Source organism: Macaca fascicularis, chromosome 9 (genome assembly GCF_037993035.2).
Source record: "Macaca fascicularis isolate 582-1 chromosome 9, T2T-MFA8v1.1".
Lineage (NCBI taxonomy): Eukaryota > Metazoa > Chordata > Mammalia > Primates > Cercopithecidae > Macaca > Macaca fascicularis.
The window spans coordinates 130,793,950-130,818,994 of record NC_088383.1 but is presented as its reverse complement, the minus strand read 5'-3'; the positions used below and the strand labels follow the sequence as shown (position 1 = coordinate 130,818,994).

Sequence of the window (25,045 nt, the reverse complement as noted above, 5' to 3'; positions counted from 1 at the left end):
TTGCCCAGGTTGATATGTGTAGTTTCCATATCTGGTCATCCAGAGTCTGGATTCTTTGTCACAGATCAAACCCTGATTCTGACAGTGGGTTTAAAAACATGGCTGTTTTACATATTTAATTTGAAAAACATTCGCACATCTACAAATTCACAGTAATAGAGGAGTTTTAAACAAATCTTTATTGAAATATATTATACATGTAGAAAAGTTTACAAATGTGTAGATCCCCACAAATACCACAAGATAAACAGACCCATGAGCCCCCAGTTGTCTCTTGGAAATTGGCATTTCTCTGTCTCTCTGGCAGTTACATTTTTTTTACAGTAAGAGTTCGCAAACTTTTTCTACAGGGGGCCACATAGTAAATACTTCAGACTCTTCAGCCACAGGCAGTGTGTGAACAAATGGGCATAGCTGTGTTCCAGTGGAACTTTCTTTATGGACATTGAAATTTTAATGTAATATAATTTTCACATCACAAAGTGTTCTTTTGATATGTTTTCAACCACTGAAAAATGTAAAAGCCATTTTTCGTTTGTGGACCATACATAAACAAGCAGCAGACCAAAGCTATATGGGCCATAGCTTGCTGACTGCCACCTTACAGTATGCCACTCACCCATTCTTTGCTTACTCTCCTGCTCGTTCAGCCTAAGTTAACATCTAAATTAATTTATTGAATATCTAAATTAATTAATAAGTAGTCTAAGTCAGTGTCATCATGTGCATCATGTAGTACGTTATAGCCATTCTCCTCCAATCACAAAGATCAACTATAAGGACAGTTTGCTATGTGAAGTTAAATAATAAAGTTGCCCTGGTATCTCTAGAACATGTATTACCAAACCGGGATACAAATGTTAAAATGGACTCCTACTTACATAAATTAAACTTAAGTTTATACTCTATGAAGTAGTAAACCGTGAGTTCTTCCATATGATTTACAAACTAAACATAGTGGCGATTGTTTCATTACCTTTGGTAATCTTCCTTTCTTTTTGAATTTAACCTCCCAGATTCTTAGCCAATCTTAAATCATTCTAAATTTAAAGGATTATATAGTGTAGTTTTTCAGTCAGGAAATAACTCTGTTGTGAGTACTTTAAAGTATTGCTAAAAGTCATTTATTGTCACCTGCGTGATATCTTGGGAAAAGCAAATATTTAGCTAGCTTTTACTCAGGCCTTCTCTGTATGAGGTACTTTGAGGACCTGCCTTAAGCCACTCTTTTGGTGCTGATGACTTAGATATAGGCCCTGTCTTCAGGGAGCTCTTGGAGAGGATCAACATTAGAAAAATATCTTGCACGGTCAAATTGGTAAGTTCTAGAAAAAAGTAACAAAATTCTGTGGGAGCACAAATGCATGCTGGTGGGAGGGAGGAGAGGAGTATGTATTGAATCTGACTTTTTCTCCTAAATTTTAAAAATGTCAGACCTGCAGAAAAGTTGAAAGAACAGCACAGTGAACACCCATGTACCTTCACCTGAAGTCACCAGTTAACAACATCTGGCACATTGCTTTATCTTTGTATGTGTTACATACATGAGTGTATGTATGTGTGTATTTTTTCTGCTAAATCATTTAAAGTAGGTTTCAAGCATCAAGACGTTTCACCCCCAAGTACATCAACATGGATCTGAGAACAAGGATATTCTCATACCTAACTGCAACATCGTTGTCATTCTCAACAGATTCTAATATTCTTACATTAATATCATCAAATAGGTAGTTCATATTGAAATTTTCCAGTTGTCCCGATAGTGTCTTTTATTCTTCCCCCCCCCTCAATCCTGGGTTTAATCAAGGATTATGCATGTCATTTGTTACGGGTTTTTTGGGGGTGAGGGAGTCAGGGTCTCACTCGGTCACCCAGACTAAAGTACAGTGGTGTGAATACAGCTAAGTGCAGCGTCAACTTCCCAGGCTCAAGCGATCTTCCCACTTCAGCCCCTCAAGTAGCTGGGAGTACAGGCATGCTCCGTCACATCTAGTTAATTTTTGTATTTTTTGGTGGAGACAAGGTTTCACCATGTTGGCCAGGTTGTTCTCAAACTCTTAAGCTTAAGCCATCCACCCACCCTGGCCTCCCAAGGTGCTAGGATTTATAGGCATAAGTCACTGCGTCCAACCTGTTACGGTTTTTTGAAGTATCATTTGAGTTTCTTTTTTATAGTTTCACAGCATCAACATTTTTGAAGAGTTTAGTTTCCTGTAATTTGAATTTGGTTGTGTCTTTATAATTTTATTAAGTTTCCTCACTTTTGCAGGAGTACTGCCTCAGTGGTGCTGTGTCAGTCTCAGGAGTCCCTTACTGTCATTTTGTCCAAGTATTGGTGATAGTAAGTTTGGTCACTTGGTTAAGGTGACATCTACCAGACTCCCCACTGTAAAGCTGCTGTTTTCCTTTGACTGACTAGTTGTATAATTGTATAATATAAATAGTTATACAGTGATCTGTGGGGCTAGACTTTGAGACTGAATACCTTGTTGCCCACAATCTTTTGCCCAGTGGTAGGTTCTTCTTGTTTTTCACAGTTTCTCGTAAATGTTAAGGATTTCAGAAACATTCCATAATTCCAATTGTTTTTAAATATTAAAATATAAATATGTATGCATTCTTTTAAGGAAAGCTGGTGACAGTTGAACTGTAAATACATTTCTTTATACAATTTAAACATTTTAAATTATTAGTACCATTTTAGCAGAGTTAAGTTCTCATTCTCAGACGCATAAGAGCTGAGTTCTTGGTTTTATGCTTTATTGTATGTATATACAGGCATTATAAGACTCAATCTCTTTATCTGTAAAATAGGGATAATAACCACCACTCCTTATGGGATAGTTGTGAAGATTTACGAGGTAGCTCATGTAAAGAAAGCAGGTAGGATAGTGCTCAGCTTATAGTAACTACTCAATAAATACTAGCTTATTGTTGTTTTAATTAATACCAAAATTGTCTTAATTATAAATATAATCTTTACTAAAAATTAGTAACTTCAAGTTGTAGAAAGAAAAAGTTAAACATTTGTTTGTTTATTATTTTATTCAAATTTCGTGCTCCCAGTACATTTGGTTTATTCTAGATTTTTATATGCCCTACAATTACAGCTAGATATTTTTGCTAAAAGTGCTTTGGAAGGGTTACTTTTAATTGTCTGGTGTGATTCTTTGCATTCGTAGTGTAAGTGCTTCCTGCTGTTACTGCGGAAAGAGAAGACTCAGATGCTTGTAAATCATACTCTTCCCAAAGACTAAAGTTAAAATAATCGGTACAGGCTTTACATATTTATTTAGCAATAGATTTTCAGATCCGTTGCTCACAAACACAAAGTAAAGTCTGCAGATAGTTAAAACTCCCTTAATAAACAGTCTCTGTGAAGATAAAAAGAAGTTAGCAAGCATGGAGGCTATAATAAACTGCTATGGTTGTGTTGGAAGCACTCAGGAGATGACTGAGCTCCCACTGGCCAAACTGTGGACAGTTTGAGCTTGAAAATGATAACTGTAGTAGATTCAAACACGTTAAATATCTTCAGACTTATGAGCTCATAGTGCAAAAAAAAAAAATGTTAGAATGTATGCTGCGTACCACATTGTATTACTCAGACACTCATCACCAGAAGCTGATAGCTCAACAGCTGATGGATCACCAGCCTGTGCTCAACAGCTTCCAAACATACTCAATGCTCCAAACGTTTAAGCTCAAGACTATAATCATCTCTATGACTAATACCATAATTTCAGGCTCTCCATAATAGTAACTTGTAAAAATTATACTTTTCCCACATCTGGAAGTTGTAGATTTCAGCTTCAATTTTATTTATACTATTTCCAGAGAGTTCTGATGTGGTAAACTGATAATTATGCTATTTCGGTATCTCTAAATTGTAATTGTTTGGTGGTGATTGGCTCCTTAAAATTTTAGGGAAATACATTTTAGGTGTAAAGTCTAAGATAGGTTCCACTGTAGAAGAACTTTATTTTTTTTTATTTTTGTTTTTTTTTTTGAGATGGAGTCTCGCTCTGTCACCCAGGCTGGAGTGCAGTGGCCAGATCTCAGCTCGCTGCAAGCTCCGCCTCCCGGGTTTACACCATTCTCCTGCCTCAGCCTCCCGAGTAGCTGGGACTACAGACGCCCGCCACCTCGCCCGGCTAGTTTTTTGTATTTTTTAGTAGAGACGGGGTTTCACCGTGTTAGCCAGGATGGTCTCGATCTCCTGACCTCGTGATCCGCCCGTCTCAGCCTCCTAAAGTGCTGGGATTACAGGCTTGAGCCACCGCGCCCGGCTGAAGAACTTTATTTTAATGGTGTAGTCATTGAATGAAGAACTAAGGGTTCCCAAGTTATCATCCAAAATTCCCTGGTGTTTGTCACATAATGCATTCTCCACAGTAATTTAAAATTCTGTGAAATTGACTTGACTTTCTCCCCTGTAAATAACTATGTGTAAGTTAAAAGTGGTCATGTTTATCATGGTTGCGTGACTGATCGTTTTTAGAAAGGGAGGAAATAATCTTGAACTTGCTACTAAAATGTAGGCACTACACAAAAGCTGTTACATTAACTTTCTACCAAGGCCTTCCCTGCAGAAACACAGAAGACTGATGGCATCCAAGGCGACAGGATGTAAGTTCTACCAGAACCCCTACTGCTGCACAGTGGAGGGAGCAAAGGTTATCCTTAAACTCAAAGCATTTAAGTCATTTGTGATGAATTTTCCATCAGGCAGAAAAAAAGGAGTGATTACCAAAGATTACACCCCTGGGATAAATATGAGGTTAAAGCTAACTTCTTACTCCCCTCAGGGGTGTAATTAAACAGACCTTTATGATTAAGGCTTTCAGGCATTGAAAAATGTTTGCTGTTTTCATATTCTGGAAAAAATCATAACTCCAGATAGAGATATGATTAGTTAGAGAGAGCGCACTGACTTTATTAAAGCCGTGTATTTGTAGGAAACTGTTTTTTAGCATTGTTTGATTCAGGGCATATACATTTTAAAAAGAATGTTGAAAAGTGAAACCAGTTTGTTTCTGAGGAGACAGATCCCAAATGATTCTAATTAGGCAGATCTTTATAAACAGGAACATAGAACATTGATGACACAATTTAGGTGTTCATACTTATTTCTGATTTTAGGTTGGGAATTTTAACAGAAAAAGAATATTAAGATTGTGGTTCTAATCTTGATTTTGCCAGTAATTAGCCTTGATCGAGTCACTTGGCTTTTCTATATCCCTCCCTCCTCCTTTTTAAACATATTTAAGTGCAACTAGGGAAGCCTGAGGTCCTAATTTTAAGATTCTCTGGTTCTCTCTTTTTAAGAAATACAATTTAACAGAAATTAGCTTAACTGAAAAAGTATTTATTGAGAATTTGGTCCAAACAAGGAAATCTGCATATGCATAGGGAATGCAAAGAAATGGATGTACTCCCAGCTCTTAGGAAACTCCAAGTTTGAATTTTAGGTCAGGGAGTGGAAGGGGAGGGGTGATGTAAAAATAAGAGAAACACAGCGTATAAGCAGACAACTCCAATAGATTGTATTAAGTTCTAGAATAGGCCTCTGTGGAAATCTAGATATCTCCTAAAGACGTCAACCCTGACCCTTCCAATCTAAATTAGATTTCCCCATTGTATTGGTGTGCTTTTCCTTCATAGCATTTACCATACTTTGTAATAACATTTCTGTATGATTATTTCCTTAAAGTTTGTCTACCCTTTTGGACTAAAAAGTCCCAGAGAACTGAACCTGGCAGTGCTGTTGTCCACCATGGCATGCTGAGGACCTTGCTAAGGACCATGCTTAAGTCCTTAGCATAGAATGTGGAAGATGGTAGGCTTTTAATAATGAGTCATTGAATGCAGGAGTGGCAGCACAGGGCATGGTTTAGCCTGGGGATGGGAGCAGTGGGTGGTGAGGTGAAGCAGAGTCCAAGGAAAGCTTAGTAAAGTAAGAAGGCAGTATTTAGGTTGGGTCTCAAAAACAATAGGGGCCAGGTGCGGTGGCTCACACCTGCAATCCCAGCACTTTGGGAGACTGAGGCCGACGGATCACCTCAGGTTGTGAGTTCGAGAGCAGCCTGGTCAACATGGTGAAACCCTGTCTCTATTAAAAATACAAAAATTAGTCAGACGTGGTGGTGGGCGCCTGTAATCCCAGCTACTCGGGAGGCTGAGACATGAGAATCACTTGAACCTGGGAGGTGGAGGTTGCAGTGAGTCAAGATGGTGCCACTGCACTCCAACCTGGGCAACAGTGCAAGACTGTCTTAAAAAAAAATGTGGAATAGACATTGAGACCAAATGGGTAGCCTTGCCAGGTGGAGGATAGCCTGTGAGTGCCCCGGAGTAAGTGAGTTAAAGGTAAGAAAGTAGACTGAAAGCAAATCTTGTGCCATGGACAGGTATCTCTCAACTGGAGAGCTTTGGCAAAAGGGCTATGAATCCCTGTGCACACTGTGGATATAGACTAAGGACACACACTTGTGAGTATAGTACTATTACTGTTTTACAAACACAGATTCTGTTGGAATTCGTAATATCCACACTCATTTAAGAGCATTCATGAATTTTTAGTGATTTATCTCATTGTGATTTCTCATCATCTGTAACTAAAATTCCAAAAGGCCCATGGTTTTTTCTTTTTTTTAACTTTAAAAAGGTATGTTTCTACTTTTCTTATAGATACTGGAGAGCCAGTAAGAGGTTTTAAGTAGAGAACTTATATGATCAGTTCTGTCTAGCAGGAGTGGGAGGATGGATGGATTCAAGGGAGAGAACTTGGAGTCAGCCCCTCACTCTTGTCAAGGTGAGGGTGGCCTCAGCTAGGGTAGTGGCAGAACCAGTGATTCTAAGTGCTGTTTTCCAAGCAAGAGCCTAAAAAAAGCAAATAAACACCTAAATTGGTTCTTCTTACAAACATGGTGAATGCCAAATTTATGTATAGACACATATATGAATATTCATATGCATATTTAATCTTTAACAGAAACTAAAGAGGCTTAGAATTTTTCTTTCTCTCTTTATATTATCTTCTTTGTCTTCATCTTTCATTCTATGTCTTATTTTAAAAATCCTTTTCAACTTATGAACCTTCAGTTTGAAATTAAATTTGGGCTGTAAGTTGACTCCTTGAATCTTTGCTTCACAAGGTTTCTTTGTCTTTTTTAGAAGAAAAAAGATTAACTCAGGGTTTCCAAAATAAAAGCAAAGATTGTGATTAAAACTGAATTAGAATCTTGATTCTCTTGTTATTTGCTAATAGTAAAATAAATAGCTCAGTCTTAAAGAAGCTTTAAAGTAAGTCCTGGAGCCTTTGAGAACCCTTGGATTTTAATTAAAGAAATACAGAATACCATCACTTTCTGTTTGTCAGTGGAAAAAATATGTATTTTTAAATTTTCAGAGCTTAGCCTAGCAGCACATGGAGTACATCTGTTGGCTTTCAGAATTTGGGGAACACAAATGGATTCAGATGTTTAGGTCCTTTGTCTTTACTGGTCTCGGCTCACCTCGCCAACTGAGCATGGCACAATCCAAACACAGTTTTTGAAAACAGAGCAGCTAGAGTTACTTCTAAAGCACTCTCTTGGGGACTGATAAAGTCAATCTCTGTTTATGTAATGAAATCAGGGAGCAAGGGGTCTGCTGTAGTACTTTGTGGATGGGATTCCATTGGTGTTGTCTTTCAGGGGAAAGACTGGGTTTAATAAGCCTTTATTCTTACTCATTTTCTCTGGGGGTACAGCCCACTCTAATGAATTATTTTGAACTACTTTTGTTTATGTACTGTTAGAGCATCTCTTTAATCTGTCGGTTTTAGTACAATCAATAGATTTATTGTAGAAAACTGGGATACCAGTGTCGACTTTGCATGATAAAAGACTTAAACATCTAGTTAATCTTCTGTTGTTGTTGTTCAGTGCTACCAATGTTCAGTGTGTGTCTGTCTGTGTGTGTGTGTGTGTGTGTGTGTGTGTGTGTATTTAAATAATACTGTCTTTTTGGTGTACTTATATTTTAATTTAACTTGAACTTTCAAAACAAACTGCTGGTTTAGCCTCTTTTCAAATATAAAATCCTTCCTATTCTTCAAAATATTTATAAAGTATTCTTGAGAGTGAAATCTCATAAAGATCTTTGGTGCAGGACCAGAGTTCAAAGGAAAGTTCGTTTGGTTTTGATTTGAAAACTGTAAAAACAAAATGCCATCAAAATGGCGGGGTGTGAATTGGTAACTTCAATTTTATTGCAATCTGCCAAGCCCATCCCCAGATGTTTCCAATTAAAAGCCAAGAATGCTAACTTGGTTGAATATCATATGAAAGTATTTCTTTTCTGATTTTTTTGTCTGAGAAAAATAACAAAGTCTCAAATACTTTAACTCTAATTAAAGAAATAATTTCTCATTTGCATGTTGTTTAAACTTAAAAAATAATGTAATATTTAAAGGGAATTCTTATATGTCACATTTGTAAACATATATAGTTCTGAATACATAGGGCTTCACATCCATCTTATAAAGGCCAAAGGAAAAAGAAAGATTTAAAAAAAGATGTTAAAGCCCTTTAAAATTAAAATCACGTATTTCTGGATTTACGATTATAATCAAAGAGTGGACCTTTTCACACAGGATTTGTTTAAAAAGGGTTTGTTAGTAATTTCAGTGCATTTTTCAGTATTACAGGGAATTTTCCATTATAATGTAAATAGTAGGTTTTTCTTTTATTTCTGATCAATTGTATTTTCAATTGTAAGAAGTACTTCTATGGAAATTTAGGAAGGTAGGAAGATGTAATAAGATAAAAGAAACCATAATGTAATTTAAAAACCATGAGTTTTATAATATTTTTCCAGATAATACCAGGATACTTACTCGCAGTAAATTTGAATTTATGGAAATTGGCATTTGTTCAGAGAGAAGATGAAGTTACTCTTTATAACTAATCTAACGTTAACATTTTGGATATAAATTTAAAGATAAATTTATGTTTGAAGCTTCCTGAAACTGTAGACACAGGACCACATACTAGCTGCAAAGATGAAACAGTTGTTTCTCATTTCATCTCCTGTTTGGTGAAATTTTGATGGACAGGTATTTGAGAGCTCAGGAGGGAGACATCTGTATAGGTCTTGGATCTGTGTTTGCTATTGGTGAGTGCCTGTGTTTTTTTTTTTTTTCTAAACATGGTGCTGCTTGGCCTGTAAGACACATTGCAGGAGGGACCTGTTGTAAGGAAGCTCCAGCTGCTGCTTCAGAGAAAGCTGATTCTTTCACCTCTGTGTTCCACCACAGCTTATTGACAGACCTTGTTGCTGTCCTCAGCATTGCTGGCTGCTCTAGCTCCTTCGTGCTTCTATAGCAGCCTGTGCCCACCGCCCATTATCGATCATGGCTGTGAACGTCATTGGGGCCAACTGCCTCTTCTTCCCCTAGCAGAGAGTGGGCACCTCACAAGGCTCTTTTCATCTTTTCCTCCTTGATGTCAAGCGGAGTCCCTGTGTGTATTGAACTGAGTTGTGATTTTTAAGGTTTTTGGAAGTTATTTTGAAAATACATTTAAAAATTGTGCTTTTTTTTTTAAGATTTAGGCAGGAAATGAGAATAGGAACAGAGTCTAGCTCTGAGTCATCACTACTATTTTATCATCTTATTGTTTTATCTATACAATAGAAATAATGTCTGTCTTCATTACCTTTTTTGTTTTTTTTTTGAGACAGAATCTCACTCTGTCATGCAGGCTGGAGTGCAGTGGCACAATCTTGGCTCACTGCAAACTCCACCTCCTGGGTTCAGGCGATTCTCCTGCCTTAGCCTCCCGAGTAGCTGGGACCACAGGCGTGCATCACCACGCCCAACTAATTTTTGTATTTTTAGTAGAGACGGGGTTTCACCATGCTGGCCAGGCTAATCTTGAATTCCTGACCTCAAGTGATCCACCCGTCTCTGCCTCCCAAAGTGCTGGGATTACAGGCATGAGCCACTGCACCCGGCCTGTCTTCATTACTTTTAAAGTTACGAGATTTAACTCAGACAGTGTGCAGAATTATTATGAGGACTATGTTCTTAACAAATACAGAGAGAAGTAATTATTATTGTCATTGTCATTACCTACCAAAGTGGCATTGTTCAACTCTCCTAACAGATAAAGAGGCCCTTTCAGAAGTTGCCTTTCCTTCTCCTTTTTTAGAGTGAAAATTAATATGAAAAGCTATGCATCTCTTTTGAAATAAATTTATTTCATTGGCATATACTTTCTATTCAAAAAAACCTTAAATTGACATGAGCCAGTAGTTTTTAATTTTTCTGAGTATGAAAACCCCCTTTTTAATTTCAGTAACTCTTATAACCCCTGTCTTGATTATGTTCTTGCAATTCTAGCGTTTGGTGATAATTCACTGAATTCCCAAAGGTTGAGAACTATTCTTATACAATAAGAACATGCAGGAGCCACATCATAAATACAAATTCAGCAAATACTGCTTCATGCATGCCATGTTAATGAGCAAGGCAGAAGGTGTTAAAGTAATGTCCACTGTGTTTAGAAAGTGGAAGTAGAAATGGTATAGGTGAAGTGTACTAGATTCATTGTTCATTCACCCAGTAGTTATTTACTGGGCAGGTTTTGGAACACATTAGTGATCAAGTTAGACTAAAATCCCTGACTCTACATTCTAACAAGGAGTTTTCTATAGATATAAATAAGTAAGGGAATTAACAAGACGGTTAGACAGTGAAAAACCCCATGAAAGTAAAATGGTAGGGAGGATAGGTGGGCTTCGTTGAGAATGTGACATTGAGCAAAAACTTAAAGTAACTGTGGCCAGAAAAGAGAACAGTCAGTGAGAATCTCTGAGGTGGGAGCAGGCCTAGCATGTGCCAGGGACCGCAAGGAAGCCAGTGTGGCCAAGGTGGCATGATAGAGGAGGATAAAGCGGTAGACGACCAGTCTGAAGGGTAACGTGGGCCGCACCACTCGGGGCCTTATAGGCTGTGCCACGTCTTTGGTTTTTTTTTTACTCCCACTCAAATAGGAAGTGTGGCATGTGAGGAAATATTCTATTTTTGTTTTTTTTGTTTTTTTTTTTGTTTTTTTTTTGAGACGGAGTCTCGCTGTGTCTCCCAGGCTGGAGTGCAGTGGCGTGATCTCGGCTCATTGCAAGCTCCGCCTCCCGGGTTCACGCCATTCTCCCACCTCAGCCTCCCAAGTAGCTGAGACTACAGGCGCCCGCCACCATGCCCGGCTAGTTTTTTGTATTTTTAGTAGAGACAGGGTTTCACCATGTTAGCCAGGATAGTCTCGATCTCCTGACCTCGTGATCCACCCGCCTCGGCCTCCCAAAGTGCTGGGATTACAGGCTTGAGCCACCGCGCCCGGCCGGAAATATTCTATTTTTAAATGGATTGTCAGTACAATAGCAATTGCCAGGAGCTGGGGGGCAAGGGGATGTGGAGTGACTGCTAATGGGTCCTGGGTTTCTTTGGGGATGATGAAAATGTTTTGGAATCTGACAGTGGTGATGCTTGTACAACCTTATGAAAATAAAAAATGCTTTGGTACCAGTACCATGCTGTTTTGGTTACTGTAGCTTTGTAGTATAGTTTGAAGTCAGGTAGCGTGATGCCTCCAGCTTTGTTCTTTTGACTTAGGATTGTCTTGGAGATGCAGTCTCTTTTTTGGTTCCATATGAACTTTAAAGCAGTTTTTTCCAATTCTGTGAAGAAAGTCATTGGTAGCTTGATGGGGATGTCATTGAATCTATAAATTTTTTATTGCGTCTATTTGATTCTTCTCTCTTTTCTTCTTTATTAGTCTTGCTAGCGGTCTATCAATTTTGTTGATCTTTTCAAAAAACCAACTCCTGGATTCATTGATTTTTTGGAGGGTTTTTTTGTGTCTCTATCTCCTTCAGTTCTGCTCTGATCTTAGTTATTTCTTGCCTTCTGCTAGCTTTTGAATGTGTTTGCTCTTGCTTCTATATAGACCAATGGAACAGAACAGAGTCCTCAGAAATAATACCACACATCTACAGCCATCTGATCTTTGATAAACCTGAGAAAAACAAGAAATGGGAAAGGATTCCCTATTTAATAAATGGTGCTGGGAAAATTGGTTAGCCATAAGTAGAAAGCTGAAACTAGATCCTTTCCTTACTCCTTATACGAAAATTAATCCAAGATGGATTAGAGACTTAAATGTTAGACCTAATACCATAAAAACCCTAGAAGAAAACCTAGGTAATACCATTCAGGACATAGGCATGGGCAAGGACTTCATGTCTAAAACACCAAAAGCAATGGCAACAAAAGCCAAAATTGACAAATGGGATCTAATTAAACTAAAGAGCTTCTGCACAGCAAAAGAAACTACCATCAGAGTGAACAGGCAACCTACAGAATGGGAGAAAATTTTTGCAATCTACTCATCAGACAAAGGGCTAATATCCAGAACCTACAAAGAACCCAAACAAATTTACAAGAAAAAAACAAACAACCCCATCAAAAAGTGGGCAAAGGATATGAACAGACATTTCTCAAAAGAAGACATTCATACAGCCAACAGACACATGAAAAAATGCTCATCATCACTGGCCATCAGAGAAATGCAAATCAAAACCACAATGAGATACCATCTCACACCAGTTAGAATGGCAATCATTAAGAAGTCAGGAAACAACAGGTGCTGGAGAGGATGTGGAGAAATAGGAACACTTTTACACTGTTGGTGGGATTGTAAACTAGTTCAACCATTATGGAAAACAGTATGGCGATTCCTCAAGGATCTAGAACTAGAAGTAACATATGACTCAGCCATCCCATTACTGGGTATATACCCAAAAGATTATAAATCATGCTGCTATAAAGACACATGCACACGTATGTTTATTGCGGCACTATTCACAATAGCAAAGACTTGGAATCAACCCAAATGTCCATCAGTGACAGACTGGATTAAGAAAATGTGGCACATATACACCATGGAATACTATGCAGCCATAGAAAAGGATGAGTTCATGTCCTTTGTAGGGACATGGATGCAGCTGGAAACCATCATTCTCAGCAAACTATCACAAGAACAGAAAACCAAGCACCGCATGTTCTCACTCGTAGGTGCGAACTGAACAATGAGATCACTTGGACTTGGAAAGGGGAACATCACACACCGGGGCCTATCATGGGGACGGGGGAGGGGGGAGGGATTGCATTGGGAGTTATATCTGATGTAAATGACGAGTTGATGGGTGCTGACGAGTTGATGGGTGCAGCACACCAACATGGCACAAGTATACATATGTAACAAACCTGCACGTTATGCACATGTACCCTAGAACTTAAAGTATAATTAAAAAAAAAAAAAGAAAATGCACATTCTGATTTAGGAGGTTGGGGTGGGGGCCTGAGATTCTGCATTTCTAACAAGCTCCCAGGTGATGCTGATTCTGCTGGTCTAAGACAAACCTTGTGAATAGCGAGAGCTTAAAAAGAGCTTTAAAAGATGGAGTTTTCTGGCTCTCATATAACAAGAAATCTGAAAGTTGTTCTACACTTGATTCAGAAGATCAACAATGTCAGTGCTCTGGGATTGGCAGATCTGGGAGTGGCAAACTATGCCCCACAGGCCAAATCTAGTCCAATGATTGCTTTTGTAAATAAAGTTTTATTGAAACACACACACAAAAAAAGAAAAAAAATGCTGAATTGTACAATTTAAAAGGCTGAATTTGATGGTATAGAATGAATTACGTCAATGAAAACATTGCAAAAAAAGGGATCACCAGGGCTTGCTGGAAACATTTTTTGCTCCTCCTCTGTATCAGTTTATAACTTTTGCCTTTGAAAATTCAGATTTCTAACTAGTTACAGCTTAACTGAGAGAAGGTCTCTTAGTGTTGTTTGCTGTGTTTTAATTAGAAGTAAAAGATGTTCATCTACTTTAAAGTATCTCTGCCGAAATGATTACTAACTGTGAAATCCGACGTTTCCACATACATATATCCTTTTATACTTGTGTTCACTGTTATCCATATAAGATATGGATAGTGAGATAACTTTTAACCTCTGGCTATCAAAATGATTGTAATTTTTAGGCCGAATTCTATTATATTTTGCTAAACTAAGATATTTTCCGTATAATTTATTTTGTGATTCTTTTATAGGGTAAGAAATTGGATCAATATGATAATGCTCTTCAAATTATAGGCTAAAGCGTGCAAATGAGAAGAATGCCTTTGTTCATTCCATTAGCCAAAAACAAGAAGTATATAATCTCCTCTTCCAGAAGACACAGTCGCTTTTAATAGAAATAGAGCAGGAAGTGCATTTAGCTAGGGTGTTTTTCTTTCTCTTTTCAATGTTTTAGATTTAACTTTGGCATTTCCTAGATTTTCATTCTGTATTAATTGAAATATTATGAGGCCATATTTAATTTTATTTGGTGGGGGGAGGTATAGTATGATTTGAGTCTTACAAATAGTCTAAGTGGTTTTCATTAAAGAAAAAACCATTGAATATTACAGCTCTACTTTGTGTAAAACATTACCTCTTCTATGGTAACTCAAAATATAGACGCACATAGGTAGTTTGTTTTATTTTGTTTTTAAGTTTTGTTTTCCAGTTCTAAAACAGTTTGTAAATAGTTGCAGAAGTTAAAACAGTTTGGTGAAGTCAGGAATCATAAGATTTGCTGAACTTACTTTCCCTTTGAGGGCTTTGAATTGAGTGATGATCCCTCACCAAAAAATATTTAATTAATAATAAAAAGTAAGCATCCCTTCTCTATTTTTAGTATTTTTAAACGTTTTATTTTAAAACTTTTTCAGGCATCTTATCTTGAACTATGTTATCCTCTGTGGTAGCCTTCCCTCTTGAAATAGGTATCCTTGCTTGGTAAGACTTCCTTTTGTTCTTGTTGGACGGCTGAATTTCTGAGGACTTGCAAAGGGTGTCTAGCGGTCATCTTCTAAAATTGTGGATTGAAAGAACTCTCAAAAAAATTGTGAGATAAGCCCTGTCAGACCAATTACATTTTCAAAATTTTGAGTACTTAAAAAATCTATAGTAACTCATTTCTTCTTATTTACAAAAAGTCAGCACCCTAGGAAAGAATTAATCTGCTTTTACCTCTTTGTTCTAATCTGAATGAATGTACTTAGAGGTTGATTAAATATTTTTTCTTCTGACCATGGGAAACTATGTCCAAATCCTTAAGTAATTACATTCTTCATACAGACATTTCTCATTTTCTTATACTAGCTGAAGAGGCAGGGTAGCTTTCAACCCCCTGTGTTTTCATTTGTGTAATGGTGACTTTAAATTGAGCTTTAAGCACTTTGGTCATTTAACTCTTGATCGGCTTAGTTTAGAAAGCATAACATTTCAAAGTGGTTTATTTCAGAAATCTCCGTACTTTGATGACTTGTGAGAATATCTGAAACACTGAAATAAGCCTGTACTTACAAGAAAAATAATGTTTTAACCTAGTCTAAAAATGTGATTTCAAATGATGAGCAGAAGTTAAAATGTATACATTTATGGTCTTTGAGTGAGATAAACTGAGTATATAAAGAGTTAAAAAAGGAAATATCATTGTATAAGCAGGTATTACCTTCTTAGAGCACTGTGAAAATTTAGAAACTTGGGATAGTTGTATACTGTCATATTTATTATGTTTTATGCATACTTCATCTTAATCCAGCTTTGTCATTCCCAGTAGGTTGTAAATTATCTAGAGGCATGCATTTGTTCATCTTTTTGTTCCAGCCTTTAGTGCCTGTTACGTAGTGAGGATTTATATAATGTTCATTGACTAAATATCCTTTTTTTTTTTTTAAATTTATTTTTATTTTTTTGAGACAGAGACTCACTCCATTTCCCAGGCTGGAGTGCAGTGGTGCGATCTTGGCTCACTGTAACCTCTGCTTCCCGGGCTCAAGCGATTGTTGTGCCTCAGCATCCAGAGTAGCTGGGATTATAGACACGTATCACCACGCCTGGCTAACTTTTATATTTTTAGTAGAGATGGGGTTTCACCATGTTAGCCAGGCTGGTCTCAAACTCCTGGCCTCAAGTGATCTGCCTGCCTCAGCCTCCCACAGTACTGGGATTACAGACATGAGCTACGGTGCCCAGCCGACTAAATGTTCTTGATGGTCAGCATCGTTGTTAAATCTAGGCACTGGGTTCAGGTGACTGTTGATGAATCTGCATATCTGCAAGGTTTATGTTATTAAGGAAAACAGGCTCTATTTTCTCCTTAAGGACTCAAAAGTTGATGTCTGATCACCCCCATCTCCACCCTCAATATTTGTCCTGTGCTTTTTTGCCAGTGAACGAGCATTCAGTTCCACCTTATATTAGAAGATGGGGCCATTAGTATGTTTAAGATCTTACGTTGTTTTTTGAGATGATACATATGTTCTTTTTTTTTACCAGACATTCTTGGTATTCTCTTCTCCTTTTTTTTTTGGAGACAGAGTCTTTGTCACCTGATCTGGAGTGCAGTGACACAATCACTACTGACTATTGCCTCTACCCTCCTGGGCTCAAGTGATATTCCCACCTCAGCCTCCCAATTAGCTGGGACTATAGGTATGCACTACCATGTCTAGCTAATTAAAAAAAATTTTTTTTAGAGATCGGGGTCTCACTGTGTTGCCCAGCCTGGGTATTCTCTTCTTTTATGTTCTGTTGTCACAATGATCAAGATATGCCATTCCATTTTTATTAGTGTTTCCTTACTCATGTTACTAATATTTTTGTACCAAATTCAGAATCCTCAAACAATTAAGTAAAATAAGCCAGAAAATTCTACAAATGAAGAGTGATGAGGGGGAATTAAATCTGTAAGATATTAAAATATAATATAAAGCTTTAATAGTTAAAACTATGTGGCACTGGTACATGATAAGACAGACAGGTCAGTATAACAGAATCAATAGAAAGTCCATAAAGAGATTTCCCTATATATGGGAATTCAGTAAGTTACCAAATTAGCAGGGGAAATGAAGATTGTTTTAATAATGATGCTGAGGCCATTGCATAAACATTTGAAAGAAATTAAGTTGGATTCTTTTTGTATACCTTATACCACAATACATTCCAGATGGAGCATAAATGTAAATGTAATATTGTAAAACCATGAAAGTACTAGAAAAAATATGAAGATATGTTTTCATAATCTTGAAAGTGAGGGTGGCCTTCTTAATTATTGTGTAAACCCAGAGGCCATTTTTAAAAATGATCGATTTGACCACACATCAAATTTTCATATGGCATAAGAGTATGGCATACAAAGTCAGAAGATACATAAAATTGGAAAATATTTATGACATATTTTACAAACCAATGGCTTAATATATAAAGAGTTCTTAATATATAAAGAATTGTTTAATAAGAAAAGGCCAGCAATTTAACAATAAAATGGGCCAACTTTATGAAAAAGAAAAATGCAAATTCCTCTATACGAAGATACATAATGCTAATTAAAACCACATGAAGTGTCTTTTTTCAGAACAGCAAAGATTGAAAGTTTTGATAATATACTATCTTGATAAGGATGTGAGGGAAATCAACTTGGGAGCATAACGTTGGTGATGAGAATATAAAATGGCACAACCTTTGTGGAAAGTCATTTGACACTATAAAAGTTACAGCCCTTTTACCCAACATTCCCAGTTGAAGGAATTTATCCTAGGCATATTCACAAATGATATATGTACAAGAATATTTATATTTTTACCGAGTGCTTCACCATTTTAAACCAACAATATGTAAGTTCTAGTTAGTCCAAATCCTTACCAAAACTTGTTTCTTCCATCTTTCTAAAATTTAGCCATTCTAGTGGACATGCAGTGATAATTTGTTATGGTTTTAATTTTGCATTTCTGGTAACTGACGATGTTGAACATCTCTTCACATGCTTATTAGGCATTCATATGTCTTTGGTGAAGTGCTTAAGTGACTTGCCTTTTTTAAAAAAAATGGATTGTATTCTTATTATTGAGTTGTTACAATTGTTTATATATCCCGGATACAAGTCTGTTTTTTAATATATGTTTTGTTGAAAATTTCTCCCAGTTTTTGGCTTTCCTATTTTCCTACTAGTTTTTTTGAAGATAATTTTGAGGAAGTATAGTTCATCAGTTTTCTTCCTCTATGGTTGGTGCATTTTGTTTTCAAAAGAAAACTTTTTTTTTTTTTTTTTGAGACGGAGTCTTGCTCTGTGCCCCAGGCTGGAGTGCAGTGGCGGGATCTCAGCTCACTGCAAGCTCCGCCCCGCCGGGTTCACGCCATTCTCCTGCCTCAGCCTCCCGAGTAGCTGGGACTACAGGCGCCCGCCACCTCGCCCGGCTAATTTTCTTGTATTTTTCGTAGAGACGGGGTTTCACCGTGTTAGCCAGGATGGTCTCGATCTCCTGACCTCGTGATCCGCCCGCCTCGGCCTCCCAAAGTGCTGGGATTACAGGCTTGAGCCACCGCTTATACTCCAAGGTCAAGAAAATTTAGTCCTTTTCCCCCCCAGAAGTTTTATATCTTTAGCTTTTATATTTAGCCTTTTTTCCCATCAGATTTGCAAAGTGATCTGTAACCAAGAAGGAAAAAATGGATTTAGAACCACAGCTTTAGAATGCTGTCTAGTTTTCAGATTCATGTCCTTTCCCCTAGTAAAACAGTTTCTGATTTAATGGAGATAATGCCATTGTTTTTGATAAGATAGATAGCAGTGAAGTATCTGGCTTTAGTACACTTCCTAAGTAAATCCTCAATTCACTCCTAATTCTGTGTTTGAATATTAATGTTAGATGCGTCTGTAGACCACCTGGTGCTGCCGCTTGTAGAAGGCCTTCTACTGCTGTAGGGCAGTGAGGCAGCAACAGTGCAGTGAGCACTCCGGGAAAACTGAGTCAGAGACCTGACTTCTGGTCTTCACCCTGTTATCTGCTCCTATTGGAATAGAACAAAACTCTCCCTCTTATCCAGCAAGCCTCCCATTTCATCTAGAAGAAAATTCCAAACATGTGACTGTTGCCCAGAATGTCTCCCAGAATCTGATTCCAACCCCGCTGTTCCATCCCTGTGGTGCCATTTCCTGTTCCTTAGAGTTTTCTGCTTGGCCCAACTATGTGTCTTTGTTTGTGCTGTTCCCTTTATCTAGATTGTTCTCATTCTTTTCATCCTACCCTAGGCTTAATTCAGTCAGTCTTTTAAGTCCTCAGTAAAACCCCATATCCTCCTTGAACCCTCTCCCATCCACTCAAACAGGAAAGAATGTTCCCTCACATTTTGTCGATGTATAGCCTCCCTCGTTGACTTCCAGACTTCTGAATGCTTTGTGGGCTGCTAGGGCGTGGTGTTCATTTTATATCTATGTTTCGTATGGTGACTCACACAGCACCTGGTATAGAGCCTTTCTGTTGTAAAGCATCACTGTTGTAAAGCATCACTGTATTCTTTGTAATGAGTTTTGCACTGGTGTTTTTCAAACTCTGTGGTGTGACCCATTTGTTGCTTGTAAAAGCAGTTTTGGTGGTTCATGAGCAGCATTTTTAGAAAAATGAAATAAAGTAGACTAGAACATAACATGGGTAAGCATTGTATACTAAAAGGTTTGTTTCTGGTTTTATGTTTGCAAATATGTTTACTAGGCTGTGATATAGAATGTATTTTGTACTATGGGTTGTAGTAAAAGAAAAATTGAAAAACACTATACTAGATTTTAACCTCTATGATGAATTTTAAAATTTAGAGGAGAGACACTTGGAATTTTAAATAAGCCCAAAGAATACAAAACCTTGATAGTTATGAAAATTTTCACAAAATGCTTTCACATAATTTATATCATCTTCATTATCCCCATTAAGTGAATGATTTTTTTTCTTCAGCATGTATTGTATAGTCTTTGTGTTAGATTTGAGGTGTATAATTGGATTATAAAAATATAAATCGGCCAGGCACAGTGGCTCATGCCTGTAATCCCAGCACTTTGGGAGACTGAGGTGGGCGGATCACCTGAGGTCAGGAGTTCGAGACCAGCCTGGCCAACATGGTGAAACCCCCCTCTCTACCAAAAATACAAAAATTAGCCTGGCGTGGTGGCATACACCTGTAATCCCAGCTACTCGGGAGGCTGAGACAGGAGAATTCCTTGAAACTAGGAGGCAGAGGTTGCATGAGCCAAGATTGCACCACTGCACTTCAGCCTAGGTAACAGAGCAAGACTCTGTCTCCAAAAAAAAAAAAAAAAAAAAAAAGAGATATATATAAAATTTTTAAATGGGATTTTTGAAGAAAGTTTAGTGGATTATCAGATGTTTGCCTGAAACTTCTGTTTCTTAAGCTTCTCTATATTATATATTATCAATTTAGATTGCTTATAGTAGAAGTATAGTGATAAGACAGTACTTTCTACATTAGAACAGAATGAATATTGTCAACTGAGTCTACAAATCAAAAATTAAAAAATTTGTCATTAAGGATACTGAAATTCCATGTTGAAAAATAAGTTCACTTTATATAGTACTCTAATACATGAAAAGAAATTTCTTTGTTAATTAACTAGTATTTAAAAGACAACTTAATTTTGAAACTGATTATTCTCAGTCAGCTCAGCAAGAATCACATTAAATATTTCTTTTAAAAGGGAGTAAAACCTCAAATTTTCCAAATCAACACAGGCATCCTAAGTGTGGTGGTTAACTTTCAGAGAGCCTTGAGTCAGACGTGCTTTCCTGAGATAGGAAAGCTATCAGCTACAGGGTTGCTTAGTATTTACAGTAAAACAGTTTCTGATTGACTTTTAAGTTTTTGCTTTAAACCTTTCCTAGATCCCTGGTCCCTTTATCTCTGGCGTTGCTGTGTTAATAATGCCTGTGCCTTTTTCCTTCACCTTTCTTCAGGGTCAGTATAGACCTTCTGATTTGCTGTGCCCCGAGACATATGTTTGGGTCCCCATTGAGCAATGCCTGCCCTCACTTGAAAACTCCAAGTACTGCCGTTTCAACCAGGACCCAGAAGCAGGTAAGTTTGGAGCTGAGCTCAGCTGGAAATCATTGGCTTTGTTTTTATGATCCATGTGTGTGTGACTGTGGCTGTGGCTGTTAACAAGATCCAGGTAGCTTTGTATATATTATAGAGCATGCTGTGCATGAGTGTGTGTGTGTGTGTGTGTGTGTATAAGATAGAGGAAGACTTTGCACATGCACACAAACTCACACTCACAGTTTGGCACAAAATTAAGAAACCTCATGTGCTCGTGCCACTTACTGACCTGGCTTCTCCCATTAGGTTAGTTTTTATATGCTTTGAGGGGCTGATATCAATATCCATATCTTTTCCAACTATCACGGTGCCTAAAAATTGACTTCTAGTTGGATTATTTAGTCAGTGTAGAGGAGATAGATATATTGACCAACTGGACAGAATAAAGTTGTAGAATGGTTTCATGGAGGCAAACAGACTGTAATGGATTTTGTGACAATACTTTTTTGACCTTCTTCTTATCTCTGGTGTACCCCTCCAGTATAGTCCCAGCCGTATTTTGTTCCCCATTGTTCCATTTTCGGTGTTCTGTGTTCTAAGAGTATATACAGACATTGAAAGTATATCCCTGGCTGGGTGCAGTGGCTCACGCCTATAATCCCAGCACTGTGGGAGGCCGAGGCAGGCAGATCACCTGAGGTCAGGAGTTCGAGACCAGCCCGGCCAACATGGTGAAACCCCTTCTCTACTAAAAATACAAAAATTGGCCAGGCTTGATGGTCGGTGCCTGTTATCTCAGCTAGTCAGGAGATTGAGGCAGGAGAATCGCTTGAACCCGGGAGGTGAAGGTTGCAGTGGGCCAAGATTGTGCCATTACACTTCAGCTTGGGCAACAGTCTAAGACTCTGTCTCAAAAAAAAAAAAAAAAAGTATAGCCCTGGAGTTAGGCTTCCTGGATTCAAATCCCGGCTTCATGATCAGCTGGTAAACTGTATGCCCTTAGGCAATTTAATAATCTCCCTGGTCTCAGATTTCTCACTTTTAAAATGGAGATAATAATAGGATCTACCTTATTGAGCTGTAATGAGGATTAAAATGAGATAAACATGCTAAGAACAGCCCCCATTACTGTTTTTTGGTGGTCACTTGCCAAATTAGAACGCTGCATCCCATATCTGCCACAGGCTTTTGTCTGCATTTACTTTTATTTACTGTGATCTCTCTCTCTGCAAAATCGTGCAGTTTTGTTTACCTCCCTGTAGTCTAAGTACCACTCACAGTTCAAAGCAGCACTCCTCCACACAGCCCTCGTAGTCCTCCCGGCTTTCAGCCATGGCTTTGTAAGACAGGCACGGGTGCTGATGCTCTTGGGATGGGTTGCATTAAGTTGACAGGCTTGTCTTCCCCTTAAAGTTCCTTGATATTCTCAATTGTGCTTAATTGAACTTTGAGGCCTCATAGAACCCCACCACAGAGGAGATGCCTGATCCTTATTTCATAAGAGTATGAACATTTTTCCAGCTACCACCCGTTGTCTAAGTTTGGGAAAAAAGAAGGAAAGATCAATGGAAAGCCTGGAGGAGGAGAGAGGAGTAGATGGGGCAAAACCAAATGAAAGATAAGGGGGCAGGGAAAGGGATGCAGTAACTTCTTCAGTTCTAAGATGTGCATTTGTTTCACAAATCAGGTTTTTCGTGTAAAAAAAAGGCTCATGTAATATATTTTGTTATCTCCTTGAAAAGCTGTTATGAAATCAAGAGTGACTCCTCCTTACACATGATGATACCTTAGAATCTGATGACGAGTGACCATAGGGACACAGATGACTCATATGCCAGGTACCCTGGCATTAGCCCCAGTTTTTCTGGATGTTTAGGTTTCTTAGAATAACCAGAGCTTTATAGTTCCCACACCTGAAATTATTAGTAAACGTCTGATCATTTCCTTCTGAGTAAAGTTACACCTCATTGATCAGATATGTTGCTTAAAAACAAATATTAAATTTGTCAATCAGTTTTGGAGTCAGGCCGAAAGCCAAAGGCAATAGGATTATAAGAGAAAGCATACACTTACCTACTCTCCTCTCTTCCCTCAAAAAAAATTTCTCCTCTAGCTTTCTTAAGGTCAGGTCAGTCCAGTCCCTATGATGAAAACTGCTGAACATCTTACTAAAAGATTTCATGTTCACATATAAAACTTTTTCTGTTTAAGTTGCATTCCAATAATATTATGATCCTAAATTTCTTACTCCCCAACTTATGATAGCTTCGCCTTCTTTTTTTCCTTATTGATCAGTTTTAAAGGTTGCATTTCTTCTTACATAATACTTGGAGACTAAACACAAATTCTCCTTTTATAAAGTTGAAAAGATGACTGAATAATTTCTATCCATTGAATAGACATTCAAATAAACATTCATGTTAATATATTTAAAAATTATTTTCCAGAATACATACTAATGAACATGGCAAAAAATATTTGAAGTCTCATAATGACCATTTTTTGTCACGAACATACTATATCCTTGTGAGCGATGAATATATTGTGTGTTCTTTTCCTATAACTAGTAGGTTACATTTCTTATGGCAGTAGCTTTAGCTCTTAATCTTCATTGTTTAGAATTCATTTACAAAACTCGAGAGTAAATTTCTTTGAGAATAAGTGCTTGGAAGAAATCGAAGATCTTTTTTTCATATGCTGAATCTGTGGAACTTTCAAGAGAATATCACACACAGTTTTATCAGTATTGAATGTCACAGTCCAGACACTATTTGAAATCAGACTTATATCCTGTGGTTTTAGGAAATTAAAATGCAGTTACATGCTGGAATGTATTGAGCCTGCTGTGAAACATGGTCATTTGAGGTTTAAATGGCAATCTGTGAGAAACGGTTCTCTTCTCTGGGGCCAGTTTTACTTTTACATGACCCAAACTTTGACTCAGAAAATAGAGCTTAATATGGGCAATATTGTTGTTCATCAGCATGGTGCTTTTTTCACTAAATCTTGTTTCTCTTTCCAGCTGTTGAGTAGTTAAATTATTCTGCAAAGGCCAGTTGATCACCATAGGCTTTGGTTAAACCAAGTATGGCTTCAAGGTGTGTCAGTGGCCAGCGTTAAGGAAAATCACCTTTTCCCCCATCCTTTTGTGTACACTACTTTGTGGTACTGTGGGGGGAGGGATTGACAAGCTGCAACAACTTGGAAAATTCTGAAGAAATCCTTTTGTTCTTAGATAAGTCCTTTGTTTTTCAATGCAGGACTTCTGCCTACTTCAAAGAAAGGGGTTCAAAAGTTTCTCAAACGATTTTTAAGTAAAAGTCTGTTAGATTTTTTAAATTAATAACTGAATATGTATAGGTTTCAAAAGTTCTGTACACATTTATGTATACACATATTTATGTGTATTTTTTAAAAAACTAAAGAATATTCTGCATCCTTACGTTATCATTTTTACTTAATACTTTGTGTTAACTTCTTACTTTTGATAAGGTAGAAACTTGCTTTCAGTAAAAAACAATTTGACCATTAATTTGGTCATAAGAAAACAAACGCTGCTACTGTGTGATACACAGTGTCTAATACAGATTTTTTTTTTTTGAGGCCAGGCTGGTGTGGTCTTGGCTCACTACAGCCTCTGCCTCCAGGGCTCAAACGATCCTCCTGCCTCAGCCTCTTGAGTAGCTGGGACTACAGGTACACATCACCATGCCTGGCTAATTTTGGTATTTTTTGTAGAGGTGGAGTTTTGCCACGTTGCATAGGCTTGTCTTGAACTCCTGGACTCAAGCGATTCACTCACCTTGGCCTCTGAAAGTGCAGGATTATAGGCGTGAACCACCGTGCCCAGCCAATACACATATCTTACAGAAAAGCGTTGTTATTTTTTGTAATATTTTGTAATTAGTTTAGAACCATAATAGATAAAACTATGATTTGATTTGACTCTTAATGTTGTGCAAACATCATATTATCATTGGTAATAAAATCCTTGGTTCCAGATTTACAAAAAAAAAACTTTCTTGAGCATATGCTGTTTCCCAGGCACTATACTATGATTTC

General features: G+C 37.6%; 1 protein-coding gene across 27 annotated transcripts in view; it reads left to right on the top strand.

The window, feature by feature from the left end:
• ATE1 (arginyltransferase 1) overlaps nt 1-25,045 on the top strand; it is a 185,490-nt gene that overhangs the window by 114,751 nt on the left and 45,694 nt on the right. For all 27 annotated transcript variants that reach the window (XM_074002906.1, XM_074002908.1, XM_074002903.1 and 24 more), the window contains one exon: nt 20,902-21,022. In XM_074002906.1, the coding sequence (XP_073859007.1) occupies nt 20,902-21,022 (121 nt within the window). The remainder of the gene's footprint in view (nt 1-20,901; nt 21,023-25,045) is intronic.